Here is a 17,398-nt window from a genome sequence, read left to right as displayed (position 1 = left end):
TGTTTGTTTTTATGTTTATTTCCTCTGGATATATTTGAATTATAAATAAATCTTCTTTGCATTGATGTATTTTCTTATTAATTGCCTTCGATTTCATAATCTACAAGGCGTCTTAAAAGTATCACAATTCGAATGCTTACTAAACATGGTACAACTCACTTTCTATGTCTATAAGGAACTACTTTTATTCTGTATGAGTATGTATTTTCAAATTGGCTACCATTTTTGCTCTATTAAATCCTGACATCGAAAAGTTATGGAATTGCACCATTTAAAAACATTTTGCTCTGAGTTTCAACGCCTCCTTGTTGATCGCTATCTTCAATTAATCAATCATTGTAGGCACGCGCTATGAACTTTAATCTTAAGAAAACCTCAAAAGTAAGTAAGTAAAAAATATGATGACATGAGCGTCATTCTACTGCGTGAGCTTCAATTTAATCGTCTTTTGAAACGACTCTCCTTCGTTTCACCAAATGCCACTTACAAAATTCAACCTTCCTATCTAGATCACTTTTAGGAGCGTCTACTGACGTCGATACGTAACGTTTCTTCTTACATTTCCTTAAAATGCGAAGGATTCTGACTTCATGGACAACAGGAGAAACTATGCTATTAACAATAGACGCTATATATCCAACATCTTCCTTCCGTGTTGGTATAATTTAATAGTCTTCTGTAACTCTGAATATATTAAGGAGCTCCATTTATTTCAACTTTATCTCAAAGACCTTTCAAGTTGAGTCTGCAAGATGAATCAGGGTGATATTCCAGTACCAATTTAATATAAACTTCTTCAAAACTTAATTCGGATAGACCAGAATTTCTTAATTGGATCTATAAAAATAATAATATTTAATATTTCATCAACTAACAAATTATAATGTAGATTTTCAAAACACCTTGTAGTAAGTATATTGAACCTTTTATAAATGATGAGGCAAAAAATAATGCATTTTACATGTATGTGCTGGCCCGAGAACAAAGCATTTTGCTCTGTTTCGTATTCAGATCTGAATCAGACCAAGGAAGAAAGAAAAAGATGACAATTTCATTGAATAATATTCATTAATTTCATTAATTAATACTTCTAACAAAATTTTAATATTCGTCATTTTTTATTTATCATCAAAAGTTACTTAATTAAAAGCGCTATATTTAACATTTAATAAGCAAATACTTGTAATAATGAAATAACATGCCGCCTTAATATTAAGTGTTTATAGTGAAATCTTTGACTACAGAAGATCAATAGCTTTTTTATAGATACTCCATTATTAGCATTAAATTATATGAATAATAAATAACTTATTGAAGATGTAACACATGTATGAACAGTTATGATTAGTACAAGAAAAAATTTCAAAAGCTGTTTATCGTATTTAAAAATGATATCAAACTCCTATCTTTCAATGAATATCTTTTAATAAAAATTTCATAATTTAATTTTCAAACTGAACAAATCAATATCATTGAACAAATCAAATTTAGAAGGAAAAAAACAGCATCATATTAAAAATATGTGGAAATTATTTAAGTTTTAGGACTTAATTTCAGGGAAGGTTAGTAGATTTTAAACTATAGGAAGAAATGCTTTCTTTATTCTTTCCATTTCCTCTATCGATATAGAATCAGTATTCAACAATATGTAAATGTAGTTAATCGCGATCCCGAGGTATTCAAATTTGAAGACAAAATACGTTGACTTGAGGGATGCCTAAATTTTACAAATGTTTACCAACCAGATTTTAAAATATTCGAAAACCGATGCACAAAATTATTTTCAAGCATAAAAGTACTTAGTTTAGTAAGAATTTTTTTAATGAAAGTAAAGAAGCGCCATGTCAGATATTCGTGTTTTGAACTTTTTAACCCAGCTTATGCCATGAACCCCGTTCTGGAGTATACGCCGGAGAACTCACCTTCATCCATCCATCCATCCATGTCATGTCAAATATTCATTTTACCTAACTCTCAAATTAATACCTATGAGCTAGATATTCTTCGAAGTATGAGAAATAATAAGTATCAAGCATTAAAAACCAAACATTGCAATTTCCTTGCTCCGTTTGTACTGTGTTTTCAAAATAAACCTACGTTTCTAATTAATTTTGCGATCCACATAAACTTAAGACCATCTCTGTTTATATGGCCCATTTTAGCATCTATGTTTGACATCTTTTATATGCATTAATAAAGGAACCGTTCTTCCATCTCTTGGAAGCAATGCCCTCTTACCAGCCACATTCCAGTAAATTTTAATATTTAATGACGATCTCTACCTTTCTTTCCACATTTTCCACTGCAGTGGTCATTAGCCGCTCTTCCTTATGACAACTGAATCAATTACTCGGAATTTATGACCGAACAGAACAATTCTCGTGGGACTAACAATTATGACGAACGCATAGCTTTAAATGACACCCTACCCCTCTATCTTTATCTGTTCGAAATGAAAGCAGATCCGTGTCTCCCTCTCTCTCTCTCTCTCTGTATTAATGAGCTTGATAGCAGCAGAGCTTTCCGTTGTTGACCAGGAGACTCTTTTGCGTTTATCTCGTCCACCATTAAGTCTTAAAGAGCTCTGATTAATTTGTTCCGGCCGCGCGCTCAGCTCACTTGTGAAAGCCCCGTGTCATTAGTAGCCTTGGAGCAAAATAATACTATGAGAAGCAACACGTTGAAGAACACTTCAAAAAATTAGAACAATACGAGATGGATAGTTCACATTCAGAAGATAGTTGTGAAACAAGTCATTATTTCTAAATAGTATGTTAGTTATTAATGTATTAGTATTATTAATATATTAGTATGTATGTTCAAGCTTTGAAATTATGAATTTTAGCTCTTTCTTCTATTGTGTTTGATGCCAAATTATTTAATATATCTTTATATAGAATCAGAGTATTAATGTTTTGACAAATAATATTAAATTGGATTTAATTTAATGGAGGAATTTAAGAGAACGCAAAATGATAGAAATTCCAAAGGATTCCTTAATTTTACGGTAGTGGGAGAAAATTAAATATAATGAACTACAATGTAGTTTTAGAAAATTAAATTATGTACTTGAAAATAACATTGTAGGCATTTTGAACTTTTTCTTACAACTTAAGTTTTATTGAGATTTAAGGTTCAAATTACATGCAAGGCGTGATATTTTTTTATTTCAGTGATATAACAGCATTCTTCAGGAATAGAAATTTCTTTCAGTTATAAAGAAGTTCACGGGAATTTTTTTTTCGCAGCTTTATAATTTCGTTTTTATACAAAAAAGCGTTTTCATTTTTATTTTGTTAAAAACTTTTTATGCTAAAATAATTTTATGTACTTGTATTTATGTAACAACAATTTTCTGATATATTTAAGAAATCTTTTTATTGAAAGAACACTTTTGATTTAAAAATATCGACTGCTAAATAAGAATTGTTGTAGTAAAAGTTGCAGATAAATTTAAAGAGGATTAGCAGACTCCTAGAGCATATCTGAAAATACCTTTGTTATTATTTACGGTATGGTAAGCTAAGTATGACCTTTGACGAAGATTTTATGTTGCTACCTATATGTATATTGTATAATCTTTCTCATATAACATGAACGCATAGCATTTTATTTTAAATCTTCTACCTTTCATGAATTATCTTTTCATTATTGCTTATGCAATACCAAGCCCTTCAAATGAAATATTTATTATCCAAAATCAAGAAGTTTTTAAGTTATTTATTTATCTATAATGATTATTTACTGAAGTATTTTCTAAAGCAACCATTTGTGCAAAAAAAAATATCTAGACGTATCTTAATAACTTTGAGTCTAACAACTCAAGAATTTTAGAATTACCTAATCACTTTAGAATTTCTTAATCGATTACTTAATAATTTAACATTACCTACTTGTTTGTGAATCATCTAAATATTTTGGCGATGGAATATATCTATCAGGCTATGTACTCCCCCAAACGAAGATTTTCCGTGTCATTTGAACACCAGGCATCAACATCTAGAGCTTCGCTGGCACGTGTTCTGACCAAAATACTTCGAAAACAATTGATAATTCTCTTATTGCCTGATTCTAAGAATAGATTTTGAAACTCTTGTCGTTTAATTGCGTGTCTACCCGTGTAATCCCTAAAATAGAATACTGCAATCTTCAGAGTAAGTTTGGAGGAAGTGCAGCATTTTCAAATAGATTAGCAGTTAAACTAGTTATAATAGAAATAATTAATGAAATATTATGGCTCCTTAATCTCTCTAAACTTAATTGAAAAATTTGTTTATCCTTAAGAAGTAAAAGTATTTTTACAGATACTAAATCCATTTATAAATAGAAATTAAGTCTTAATAATATTTTTTTTTCATCCTTATTCGAAATATTTGTTTATCCATAAAACGTAAAAGTATTCGTTTTATATGTATGAATTCCTTTTAAAACTTTTGAAGTTCTTATTATGTTCCTTTTATACATAGAAATTACATAATATTGTGATTTGCCAACCGTAATTGAAAACTTTATTTATCCAAAAATATCTTTAATATAAATACTTTTTTTATTTCGCTGGAGTTCCTTTCATTAATTCTTGTATTCTTTTAATTTGCATAGAAATTATGTACAGGGCATTATAATTCTCATAAACTTTATCGATATGCTTTTATTTATAAGAAACAAAAGTATTTTTTATGCATTTTCAAATATACGGTATAATTTTTTTTTCTATAATATAAATTGCTCAACAAATATATTTCTTTGTATTTTCTAGTTCTTTCGCGAAAGGAATTTTAAATTTTTTTGGACAGAAGATTGCTTTTATGATGGCATGCTGTATTTCTTGGTTGAAAAAGGTTGATTCTTTAACGGCGAGAATTAAAATAAGTGAAGTAATTTAGAAGCTTTCAAATGAATCTAAATATTACCACAATCAGCTTAATAACAATATTGATGTTATAAAACAATGATATTAAAACAGTATTAATATTAATGAAGCATGTTTCTTTAATTCAATTTTGAAACAGTAATAAATCTGATTCTGTGCACTTTACAGTTCCCTTTTATAGAGCAAAACCAACGGTCACAGTTGAAAAAAAAGAAAAATAGGAAGTTGAAAAATAGATAAAGAAAAAAGATTTAACAGGAAAAAATCTTACAAGCGATTGACGATCAACAAGAGATTTAATTAACTTATAATTAGCCTGTTAAGTTAGAATAAATTTATGTAGAAAATTATCAAGTGATGTGTCTTAAAAAACGAAACGTTTAAATCTATGCGCCATTATGATAATGATGGACCTTTTACATGTAGATTAATTCTTGCAGATTCGGAAAAAATAAAGCAGCAATTCCAAGTTCTCAAAAAGATAAATTATTAAAAAGAAATTGATGTTAATGAATGCATTATAAACCCATACATGAATGCAATTTATGAGATTTTTTTTTCATATTTTGAAAAGTTAAAGCATTTAACTAACTGAATAAAAATCTTCAACAAATTTCTTCAAAATAAAATTTTTATCGAATAAAGTCTAAATATTTCCGATGAAATATAATTAATGAATTCATATTCCTCCTTCTGTCCTTTGTTGAAATTTTATCATCTGTTTCATGACTGAAGTCCTTAAATATATGCTTAAGAATTTAATTTTGTATTATATTTCTTGCTCTAATGATACATAAATGCTTTGATAAGAGTATATGTATTGCCTATCAAATGCTTCTTTAAAACAATGGAATGCACAGTAAATTTCGCTGATGCAAATTGCCATCAGAAGGCAAGTACTTTTTTTATAAAATAGAGTTATTTCAAAGGAATGCTTGAAAAAATGTAAAATAAAAACGTCATTCATAATTTAAACATTGGCGGAAAAACAGGCATTTTATATTTTGAAAATAATACAAAAAATATCTGTAACCTATTTTCCTAAAATAGGCAATAAATCTTGTTAATTCATATTAAAAATATTCAATTTGTCTAACCGATTTGCTCTTCAAATGCGTTATACAATGGTTTTGCCATTAAAATGACGTAAAAGGAGCATGGATTATCAGATCAAATTTTTATCACTAATTCAATGCTGGTTTTCTTTAATCTAAAATTGCTGCCTTATTTTTTTATTTTGCATCAAAATGAAAGGATATATTGTTGGTCTCCGATTATTAAAATTAATTCGTTTAAGCTTCATCTTGTACAAAGTATGGACGATTTATTTTTATTCTATTATTCTCTCTGTTTGTAAAGTCGTGCCTCTTTTACTATGCACTCTTTGTGCGTCAGCCATTTAACTTTCCTTCGATAGTAAAGATTTTTTTTTTCAAAAAAAAAAAAAAAAAATTGCCATTTATTGAAAACTTGACTTACTCTTGAACGAGAAAATCTCCCCTACTCACCCCCCCCCCAAAATAGCGGCTTCGGAGATAATTAAAATTGGTCCTTCTGGTACTCATAATCGTCCCGATTTCCAGGTCAGTCATATGTCTTTCCCAGTAAGCAGCAAGTTTTGCGGCCCTTTTCACCAGAAGAAGATTTTTAACTATAATAGTGGTTACGATTATTGTTAAAAATATCGATATCCATGCATATTTTGTGAGGAGGAGTCGAAGTTTAAGTAAGATACGTGCTTAATATTTTAGTCCCTCGGAAAACACATATCTTTGATTTTATATAAAATTTCTATGAACTTGTCTATTTTTATTTCTTTACTGCAAATTCCATTTCATGAAGATTTTATTTTGCCTTCAACTAAATTTTAACACACAATCTGTCGAACAAGCAATTGCATGTGAAATACAACAAGCAAATACTTGTCAAGCTATAAAGAGCACTATAATCTTTTCAAGTGAAAAATTCTTGTCATGAATATTATATTGATGCCATTTGCATCAACCGTTCATATCCTCAAATTTCTTCAACAAAATTTCAGTCATTAAACAGTTCATTATGGCACTGAAAACACATTTTAAATTGAAACACAGTTCTCTTAAACAATCATAAAAACTCCATTTTCCTGAATATCATGGTTCACAAAATTCAACTAACGTAACTTGCCTTACCTATCTTTTAAATTACTAATTGTTGCTACATACTAATGTTAATTTTATTCTTTCTACATTTAACAGCACAATTACTGCTTCAGAAAGAAAATTTACTGAAATTTTTATTTATTTCTAGATTTTTAACAGTCATGAAAGGATTCTTATGAACATTAAAGGCTTTAATCAACTGTTTAGCTTTTAAAACATACACTGGTATGCAAGTAAAACGTATCAACTGGTGGAAAATATCTATTTCTCCATTGTTTTTCGTTGTGAAATATCTCTACACATAAGAAATTAAACTGATTTCTAAGAAAAACATAAATACGTTCATGTTAAAAGATTTTTTTTTATATTTTTATTATAAAAGAATATTAAAATACTATTAAAATATTTTATAAACTTTAATTTATTTTTTAGAAAAATGAAACACACATTCTCAATGGCATTTTAGATCTTAAGGAATAAATAAGTTTCATTTGGTTATATAATTAATATACATTATTATGGTAAACAGAAAATGTTATGACTTAACTGAAAATAAAATCGAAATAATTAATAAAGTTATGAAAACGAATAATAATGGTTTCGAAATACTTTAGAAAAAACATGAAGTTCTCCTTTAAATATTGCTTCAAAGCAATGATTGCTTTGAAACAATATTCAAAGGGAAACTTGTGAAATTTAATATTTAATTGAACTCGGATATTAACATTGATCGAAAACTTGTGAATTGGGAAATTGCTTTTATTATCGTATCACTAATTAATTTACAAGTAATTCAGTAATACGAGAAATAATACAATAATAAGAAAATTGTATACTACGATTTAACGGAAATGAATCAACTCGAATACCAAGTAATCCTGAAATAAAAAATCTCGCTCTATGTTGACACTATCATTTATTTCAATTAAACTTGTCTGTTCTTTTTCAAGTGCATATTCCGCCTAGTTATGTACTGTAAATAAATGAATCTTTCAAAGAGCATAGAAAGAAGAAAAGATTATACCAGAATTATGTGGTAGAAATCATTGTATTCCTAGAAGAATGGTTATGTGTTTTTAGGACTTCCATAATAAACAACATCCCATTATTTTAAAACGGCTCAAAAATATTTGAAATTTTTATCCATTGCTGGTTTACTTTATAGAAAGATGCAAAATTATTTAACTAAAAAAAGAAAATCCAAATATATACTGCCATAGTATCTATTCAAGTGAGATCATGCTCATATGGAAAATATAATTGTGCTTGCCATCGAACATCTAACTGGTTTTTGTATAACGTTGAACCTTGACATTGCGTCCTCAGTTTCTTCCCTCACTTGTAAGATACGAAATGCATTTAAAGTTTATGTAATGAAATATGTTTGAAGGCATCCTAAGAGTATGAATGGGCTGTATTCTTACGTGTTCATTGATTAATTTAATGAAATCTTTGAAGGCATCCTAAGAGTATGAATTGGCTGTATTCTTACGTGTTCATTGATTAATTTAATGAAATCTTTGAAGGCATCCTAAGAGTATGAATTGGCTGTATTCTTACGTGTTCATTGATTAATTTAATGAAATCTTTGAAGGCATCCCAAGAGTATGAATTGACTGTATTCTTACGTGTTCCTTTATTAATTTAATGAAATATTTGAAGGCATCGTAGGGGTATAAATTGGCTGTATCTTATGTGTTCATTGACTTTCCTGTACTTTGAGAATATTAATACCGATATAGTATATATGGCATGTAAAAGCTGCAGCAGAATCATTTACGACTCCATGGAATACAATGAACTTTCAAATTCATCTATATCTCTGTTCATTTTTCAATGTTAATATCAGTAGTCAGATTTTTTTTTAAAAAACGATATTTTCCTTAAATATGAATTTTTTTAAGCTATATGTTGTCAAATTTTAAGTAGGATTGAGCATGGTTAGATTTTAAAGTTTGGTATCCAATTTAACAATTGACGGATTGTCAGAACCGTTTTCTTAAGTCTACCCAAATGTCCTAGCGTTGCAGAAAAGAGCTGATTTATATAGAAATGTAAAGAGTTGCACTTATTAATAAATCATTTTTTATTCTAATTAGATAATAACAATGATATTTGTTTTTCTTAATAATAAAAAGTAAATAGCTAGATAAAAGGATATGCCACTAACAATGTAGCAAAAACATCAGATTTAATTTAAGAGTCCTGTATTTCTTCCAAACTCGAATCCTTTGCAATAATAAATTATATCTTGATGTTAGATTTAACATAATTAAGACATAATGATCAGAGGTTATTTTAAAAGTTTACAAAATTGTTGTGAACTTGACGAAGGGAACTTGCTTATTTCTTAAGTATAGTCCTATATATTACATGTTTCATCTTTTAAAAAGATAAATTTAAATAATACTTAATTCTAATATTTTTTACATGATTCTTCTTTTCTAGTTCCTCCAGATATCCTGGACCAGGGCAGTAGTAGCGATGTGGTCGTGCGGGAAGGTGCCAATGTCACTCTCACTTGCAAAGCAGGGGGATATCCTACCCCCAACATCACTTGGCGGAGAGAAGACAACGAGCCAATTCCTCTCGGAGCCTGGCAGGGGCAGAAGGTTACAGGTAGGATGTGAATTAATAAAAGTTAAAAACAAATTCAAATTAGATTATTTAAATAAAACAACATAAAGTTGAATGAAGATCGTATAAAACAGTTGGTATGTTGAATTTAAAAGTTATAAACATAAAAACCTTTGCCATGAAATTAATTTTATTAATTTTTTTTTTTCCAAAGAAGGTAGGAAATCAGTAAATCATGATTTTTTTTAATAAATAAATGCAACTAGATGGTATTTTGATGAAATTTAGTTTATCATTAGCAGTATTAGATTGAAAGGATGAATTACTTTTAGATCCTCACATTCATGTTATTATTAAGAAGTTGGTATTAAAATACCCGTTACTTGTAGATTAATGAATATAGCACACACAAATTATTTTATATTTCTACTCATTCAAATAATTATCTGATTCTAAAACAGTTTTGTTATTTTTTTATCAAAAATAATAATATATTCTTAAATATGTGGTTTTGTTGTTGATGTAATTCGTAGTAATTATTAAATAATAAGATTATAAAAGTATGATATTATTCTTCCTCACTTAGAGTTACCTAATTTTATTCTCGTTGCTCTTAGCTTCATATATGCTTAAATTAAATATATTTCAGTATATTTATATGCTTACATGTGCAATATACAACGTAAGGGACAAAAAATAAATTTAAATTTATAAAACGCCATAATAACTATCATTTTAAAACAAAAAAGGGAATTTTTTTCAACACCATCAATTATTTTTTGTTGAAAAGCATGAAAACTGATTAAAGTATTAAAATTATAACTATTATTAAATACTTGCAATTTAAATTAACATTGACGTCTGCATTCTAAAATAAGCCTTCATTCAAACCAGGTTTAAAATAATTATGGGTTTGTTTTCCTTTTAATTTTATCATTATTATTTATATTTTGCATTATATATATTTTATAAATATTTTGTATATATATTATTTTACATATATATATATATATATATATATATATATATATATATATATATATATATATATATATATATATATATATATATATATATATATATATATATATCGCAACAAATTCTTCCTCTTTAAACACCAATAATATCTGAAAAATGATTCCTTATCGTTTAAGTGCTTCGTGTGCTTTCTTTTTCAGATCCGAATGCCGTGACATACGAAGGAGAGGTGTTGAGTATCACCAGGGTGAGTCGCCTGCACACTGGAGCATACCTCTGCATTGCAGCCAATGGCGTGCCCCCTTCCGTGAGCAGAAGGATCATCCTTCACGTTCATTGTAAGTGCACTGAACAACAATAAATCTGAAAAGGTTTTCATTCCATATCTTTCACAATTTGAATAATATATAGCTTCTCTACTATATAATTCATCTGTAACTTGTAATGTTTGATATTTATAGGCTTTCTAAGTTGTTAAAACATTCGCATCTTAAAAAATTTAAACTTTTTATACTAAATTTGTTGTAAGAAACAGAACTTTTCATATAATTCATGACTAAACAAAACACGCAAAACAAGAAAATTTATCAAGCTAATCTATAAAGTAAATCAGTACATTTTATTTCACTTTTAAAGTATTGATATAATTAGATTTTTCAGAAATATTTTATTGTAGTAGTAGCATCCAAATAATAGTGGAACTTGAAACATAAACAATGCCAGAAAAAAAGACAACCTTTTGAACTTACTTCAAGAATATTTTGTATAGGAAAAGATTTACAAGGTTTTATATATGAAAGTTCTACTGCTATTTCATTTCTACTAACAATTTGTTTTAACATATGCTTGCTTATTCTCTATCTGAGCATTCACATTTCAGTAAGAACAACATGTGTAAGTTTTCTATTACCCTTCAAGAGAACGCAATTATTTAATAACATTAAAGACAATAACTCTAATTGAAAATAAAAGAAATTCAGTTCATTAACTCACATTTGTCAATCCATAACATGCAATATAAACCCAAGAGCAGAAACCAAAGTTCTCAAGAAAAAACACACACTAAAGAGTTTCATTCATTTTTCAGTTCCCCCCGTGCTATGGATTCCAAATCAACTAGTAGGCGCTGTCGCAGGCCGTGACGTTAATCTGGATTGTCATACGGAAGCATACCCTGCTTCCATCAACTACTGGGGGAAAAGGGCCAACGAGATGATCATCACCAATGATAAGATGCAAGTGGTTACCAAAGAGAGAACGTACAAGACTCACATCCGTCTTACCATCAAAAATCTCCAACCTGCCGATTTCGGCGTCTATAAGTGCTTCTCAAAAAATTCTCTGGGCTCTACTGAAGGATCTGTGAGACTATACGGTAAGCACTGTTCCATGTTATAAAAATATTTCAAAGAATAATTGTTATATTCATACTTGCATGTGTGCCTAAATTTCTCTTATTTGTTTTAAAATAATCATATTAACTGTAAATATTGTTATGAATCACTGAATTAAACTGAAAGGTATTGTAATATATTTTAAACGCTTCATTGAGATATCAATAGTTGAAATTTTAAAATGGCGTTTATATTAGACTAAATATCTGCAACAGTTCATCTAAACACTTCGGGAAATGTTATCTAGACAGTGGTAAGTAGTTCTCCCGATGGAATAATTATTTGCCGTTATCCATGGCTGGTCGTAAATTAGAGGAAGCAGACATGACCTGCTGCTATTATGACCAATAATTGACCTAAAGTAAATGTAATATAATGGAAAGACAAATGCTAAGTGATATCCGTTAATAACTTGATTAATTAATCATTAGTCATTAAATTTAATAGCAAAAAATATTTAATGACTCTGGATTTTCAAAGAAAAAAATCTTTAGAAATAGTTCATCTTTTACCATCGATGTTTGTGAAATAGAATATTGTATCAACGTTTGTTCACGTGAATTAAAATCATTATAAATCTCAAGTGGTTGGTTTTGAGATATGTAAACATGTTTCTTTTTTATTTAGAAGTAATTTAGTTTGTCAGTAAATAATGTGTTGATATTTATAAAATTGTCGTACCAAGCTAGTGTTCTGTGGTTTGCATTTTTAAGTAAATAAATTCATCTTTTCGTTTCGATGTATTCTCAATAGGCAAGTATATTTACAAACAAACAAAAGAAACAATAGAATATGGGTCAATCATTTTGGAAACTCTTAAAATAAAATGCTTTGTTAACCAAATATGCAAGTTTTCCTGTCTAATTTTGGCCCAATAGCCAATTCCTAAGCATCTAGAGATTTGTATGTATAAGAAGTAGAGGAAATATTTAAAACAAAGTGAAAAAATTATTAAGGAATTATATTTTTCTTTGTTTTAATCAATAAATATGGTCCTGAAAAAATTACGAATGTCTAAAATTTTATGTTACGAGAAATCTTATTAGCCATAATCACTAAAATATTTTCGACACCTCAACTTAAAAAAAATCTCCATACTTTTACTATTAAAACTGACTGAGAAATGAAAATTTGAATGTCATTTTTTTAGATGAATTCAGATTATTTCATTTTCAATTTAAAATCATCGAATTCAAAGATTCGTAGCACTTTTAATCCTACAATAATGAAACATTTTTTGTTGTTGTTGTTAATGTTATTTAAAAAATATTCTTAAAAATATTAAATATATTTAAAAAATATTATAAGAATATTTTACTGTCAATGATTAACATAAACGGATAAATGTATAAAAATTTAGAACTGGTAATTTTTTCAATAGCACATTTATTGACTCAAGCAATATAAAATAAAACTCTTTAAGTTATTAGAGCATTTTTCTAATCGGTTTTCTATTCAGGTACGAAACGGTTTAGAAATCAGTAATTGGTTACGATTCATTTGGATGCTCTATCTCTACTGAATGTGTGTCTGTTGGTATATAAATTTGGCATATATATATTTTGAGGATAGGGAATTTGCAGCTAGGAGCAATCTTTTTGAAATTTTAATTAGATTTTTAATTATTATTCATTTAATTGTACAAGACTGGGGTTTAAGAATTTCTAAAGATTATTTTATAATATTAAAAATTTAATAATTCTGCAATTTTTCCCTGATTTTTAACAATTTTTCAAAAACAGTTTTTTGCCTAATTTTCAACAGGACTACATTGTTGACTTCAATTTAAATCATTTTCATTGTTTTATCAAATAATAAATAGTGGGATTTTCTTCTATTATTGAAAGTTAAGGTACGAAGATTCTGCTTAATATCTGTTTACTTTATAAGATGAACCAATGAGAGTGGTCTCCAGAAAACTTTCTCGCTCTTATAAAGTTGTTTCCTCCTTCTTCCGCATAAAATTTTGAATCTTAGGTAAGGTTATGAGTGCCTTGAATGGCACTGGCGAATGATAGTTACGAAATATTGATCTCTGATGTGAATTCAGCATTTTCACTGAATCTATCGATAACTTGGCGATATTTTTGGCGATTAATATTTGTATAATTTGTACAATTAATGGTACCCGAAAATTGAATTGATGCTTTTAAAAAGGTTTTTTTTTTTTTTAATATATTGAAATCAAAATATTTGACACAGAACTAAAATAGTAGCCACAAAACCACATACAGAATTTTATTTATATAAGTCATTATGTTTTTAAATTATACGTTAACATGCTTCTAAAAGTAGAGACCGATAGACAGTCAACTCCTTGTCATATTTAGGCCAAATTTGATGGATATCTACATCTTTGGTGTTAAATCTATAAACTAAATTTTATACAACATGCTCCCTTTTTTTTCTTTTTTTTGTAGTTATCAAACAGTCACATATACATACATACTATGAATCGTTTTCTTTCAAAATTTTATAGAAATCTACAAATGGGATGTAAAAACAATATAAAAAATTCCTTACATCTGGATAGAAGCGTTGTTGAGTTGTCGTGTTCACAAACAAACAAATAGAAATGTGTTCTTCGCTCTCAAGGGGATCTGAAATGGATACGTCGAAATCTCGAATTAGATTTTTTTTTGACAATTGCAATACTCTCTCTTTTATTCTTTAAAAGAAAGAAACAAAAAATTATTTTGCAATAAAGCATTAATTAGAAGAAAGATAAACAGAGACATGCCTAGTTTAATGAATATTCGTTTTATACTCATCGTTAAATGTCACTTTTCGAAAATAATGAGTAGATAAATTCTAAAATATCATCCCAATAAAACCTATACAAGGAGACATCAATCTTTATTATTTCTTCAATTCTCTAGGCAAGCTGGAAGGCAAAGGCAGATTCCTTTACCTCTAAGCTACTATGTGACAACACAGATTGTTGATGTTAGAAAAATCAAAATTAGGGCTTGAAAATCTCTTTTCACCCCTAACTTTTAAGTTATTGCAATTATCGAAAAACTTTAAATGCAAAAGTTGCTCGCCTTAACGAGACTCTAATTTTGCTAATTGGATTTATTTTTCTATCTTCAATATTAAGAAATTTACAGCGAAATGAAAATTTCACCCACCCATCCCCCATTTCCATCCCCTTTGAGCTAGATGGTCCATTTACGAACTCGTCTGAGAATTTCACATTTCCAATAACATATTCTAAGCAAGTTAAAATTTGAGCAAAATTACTCTAATTATCCCGATTACAATATAACATGGGCAAAGCGTTATACTAGGTTCTAGGATAAAGAACTGAAGAAATTTCCCCGATGTCTTATCAAGAGAGCCATTGCAGTAGGTAGTCTTCCTACAGGAATCTACCTAAAGAAAAAAAAACTATCTACCTAGAAAACTTACCTGGTGAATCGTAATTAAATAGATGGTAGTAACTGAGCTGATATCCTCCTTTTCAAATCTCTGCACCATGTCAGCATTAACATATTCAAGGTTCACATACCAACAGATCTTTAGTGAATTCAGGCTTCAACCAGCAGCCCTCCAGACCAGAGGCCGAAATTTTATTACTAGGTCACCGCCGCTCCAAAGAAATGAGTTAATCATAGCATTTTTCAGGTTTTATATATTATTTCATTCATGTTGCAAAGAATCTGTGCCCCCTGGAATTATCATTCAGTATGGAAATATAGGCATCAAATCCTCAAAAGTCAAGGAAACGTTCACAAGGGGGAGTGATTCCTTTTCTACAATCAACCTCAGTTTGTTGATAAAATATGCCGACTTTTGTTTTTCATAATTTATTGAAGGAAATAGTGAATTTTTCACTTCTTCCTTCCGATTAATTCGATTTTAATTTTGATACAGATTCTACTATTCAATTTCTGCAATTCTGGTAACTACGGTATATGAAAAGTCCCATTTATCTCAATTGTTTTTCGATTTTAGATTATTACGTTCAGTTAATAATACAAATTGGAATTTTAAGTGAATGGATATGGTCTTTATTTTAATACACATCTACTTTTCTAGTGATAAAACAGAGAGAGTACGAAATTTCACCTCTTTCATGGTATCATTTTTACAGGCATATGGAACATACAAAAAAAAAGTTTCCTTAAATATATTTCCCACAATATTTGCAAAAATTTGGAAATCTTATGTTATGATTACTTATTGAATTTCATTTCTCTAGCTCTTGCTTTTTTTTAATTTTGATACTCACAAACGCAGACATAATTCCAAAAATGTGCTTCTAGAAAAGAGGAGGTTTAAAATGTAGAGATTCAACAAAATCAGAATGTAGAATCTTTTCGAAAATTATAATATTTTCATTTTACTTTGCTTTAAGTCTTCTTGCATACTTCGTACATGAAAAAGTACAAAAAAAAGAGAGGAAATGTTTACTATTATATAGTATGTAAACAAAGACAGGAATCTTGTTCAATTTTTCTTAAAAAATCCATTTCCTGTTTTTGAGAACCAAAGACGTTTTCTTTTTAAAGGCTTTTCGAAAAATAAATTCGATTTTTATATCCATAATTTTAATGATTTTTTTATTTTCTTGAAAACATTAATAAAAAGCTAATTAAAATTCTTAACTATTCCTTTTTTAAAATGCTATTAACTATTAACTCTTTAAAGTGCATTTTCCTTAAATTCTATATTTTCTAATTGTCATTAATTTGCTACGAGCGTAAATCCCCATAGAACAAAGAAATAAAAAATTTATCATGCGCAAATTTCCTTTCTTTTTCTTTTTTCTTTTTTATGCGAGGTATATTTTAAAATTAAATTATTTATGCATATGCTTTATATACTGAGCTAATGCTAATCACGCCAATATAGTGATTGTTATTCTCTATGTATGGAAAATTATTTAAATTTTATGAAAAAAAAATTTAATGTTGAAAAACGTCACTATGCGCAGCCAAAATGTTTTCTCAGAAGATTTCCTAATAATTAAATATTCGCAAATCTAAACAACAGGCAAGTTGGTGCGCAAAAGGGTACTACATCTTAGATAACTTCTTGTATTTCTACAGACGAATTCTAGTAAGCAGAGAGTAATAGAATGTGAGAAACATAAGATAAAATAAGAGATATAATTAAAATGAAAATTATAAATGTTATATATATTTATGTTGCTCCAGTAATGTTTATTATATTGTTAAAAAGAAAAAATATTGTTAAAACCAAAGTAATATTGATTATAAAGAAACAAATAGGCAGATATTTATGCATTAAATATACTAATCCTCAGATTATATTAAAGTGCTTAATTCATATAAAAAGCATAATTTTTTGTAAAAAAAGATGCAATCCAGAAAAATATCAACTATAAGATTTAGAGTTGGTTTTAATCATGAAAAGAATAATAGTAGTCACATAATTAATGATGAATTAATATTGTTATAAAATATAAACAT

General features: G+C 28.2%; 1 protein-coding gene across 1 annotated transcript in view; it reads left to right on the top strand.

Moving 5' to 3' along the window:
• The window catches only part of LOC129978926 (lachesin-like), a 319,635-nt gene that overhangs the window by 264,867 nt on the left and 37,370 nt on the right, over positions 1–17,398 (top strand). Inside the window, exons 4-6 of the mRNA XM_056090672.1 lie at positions 9,460–9,630; positions 10,767–10,904; positions 11,654–11,941. Coding sequence (XP_055946647.1) covers positions 9,460–9,630; positions 10,767–10,904; positions 11,654–11,941 — 597 coding nt within the window. The remainder of the gene's footprint in view (positions 1–9,459; positions 9,631–10,766; positions 10,905–11,653; positions 11,942–17,398) is intronic.

Source organism: Argiope bruennichi, chromosome 1 (genome assembly GCF_947563725.1).
Source record: "Argiope bruennichi chromosome 1, qqArgBrue1.1, whole genome shotgun sequence".
Taxonomy (NCBI): domain Eukaryota; kingdom Metazoa; phylum Arthropoda; class Arachnida; order Araneae; family Araneidae; genus Argiope; species Argiope bruennichi.
Note: the sequence above shows the minus strand (reverse complement) of the source record. Positions and strands in the feature narration are given on the sequence as shown.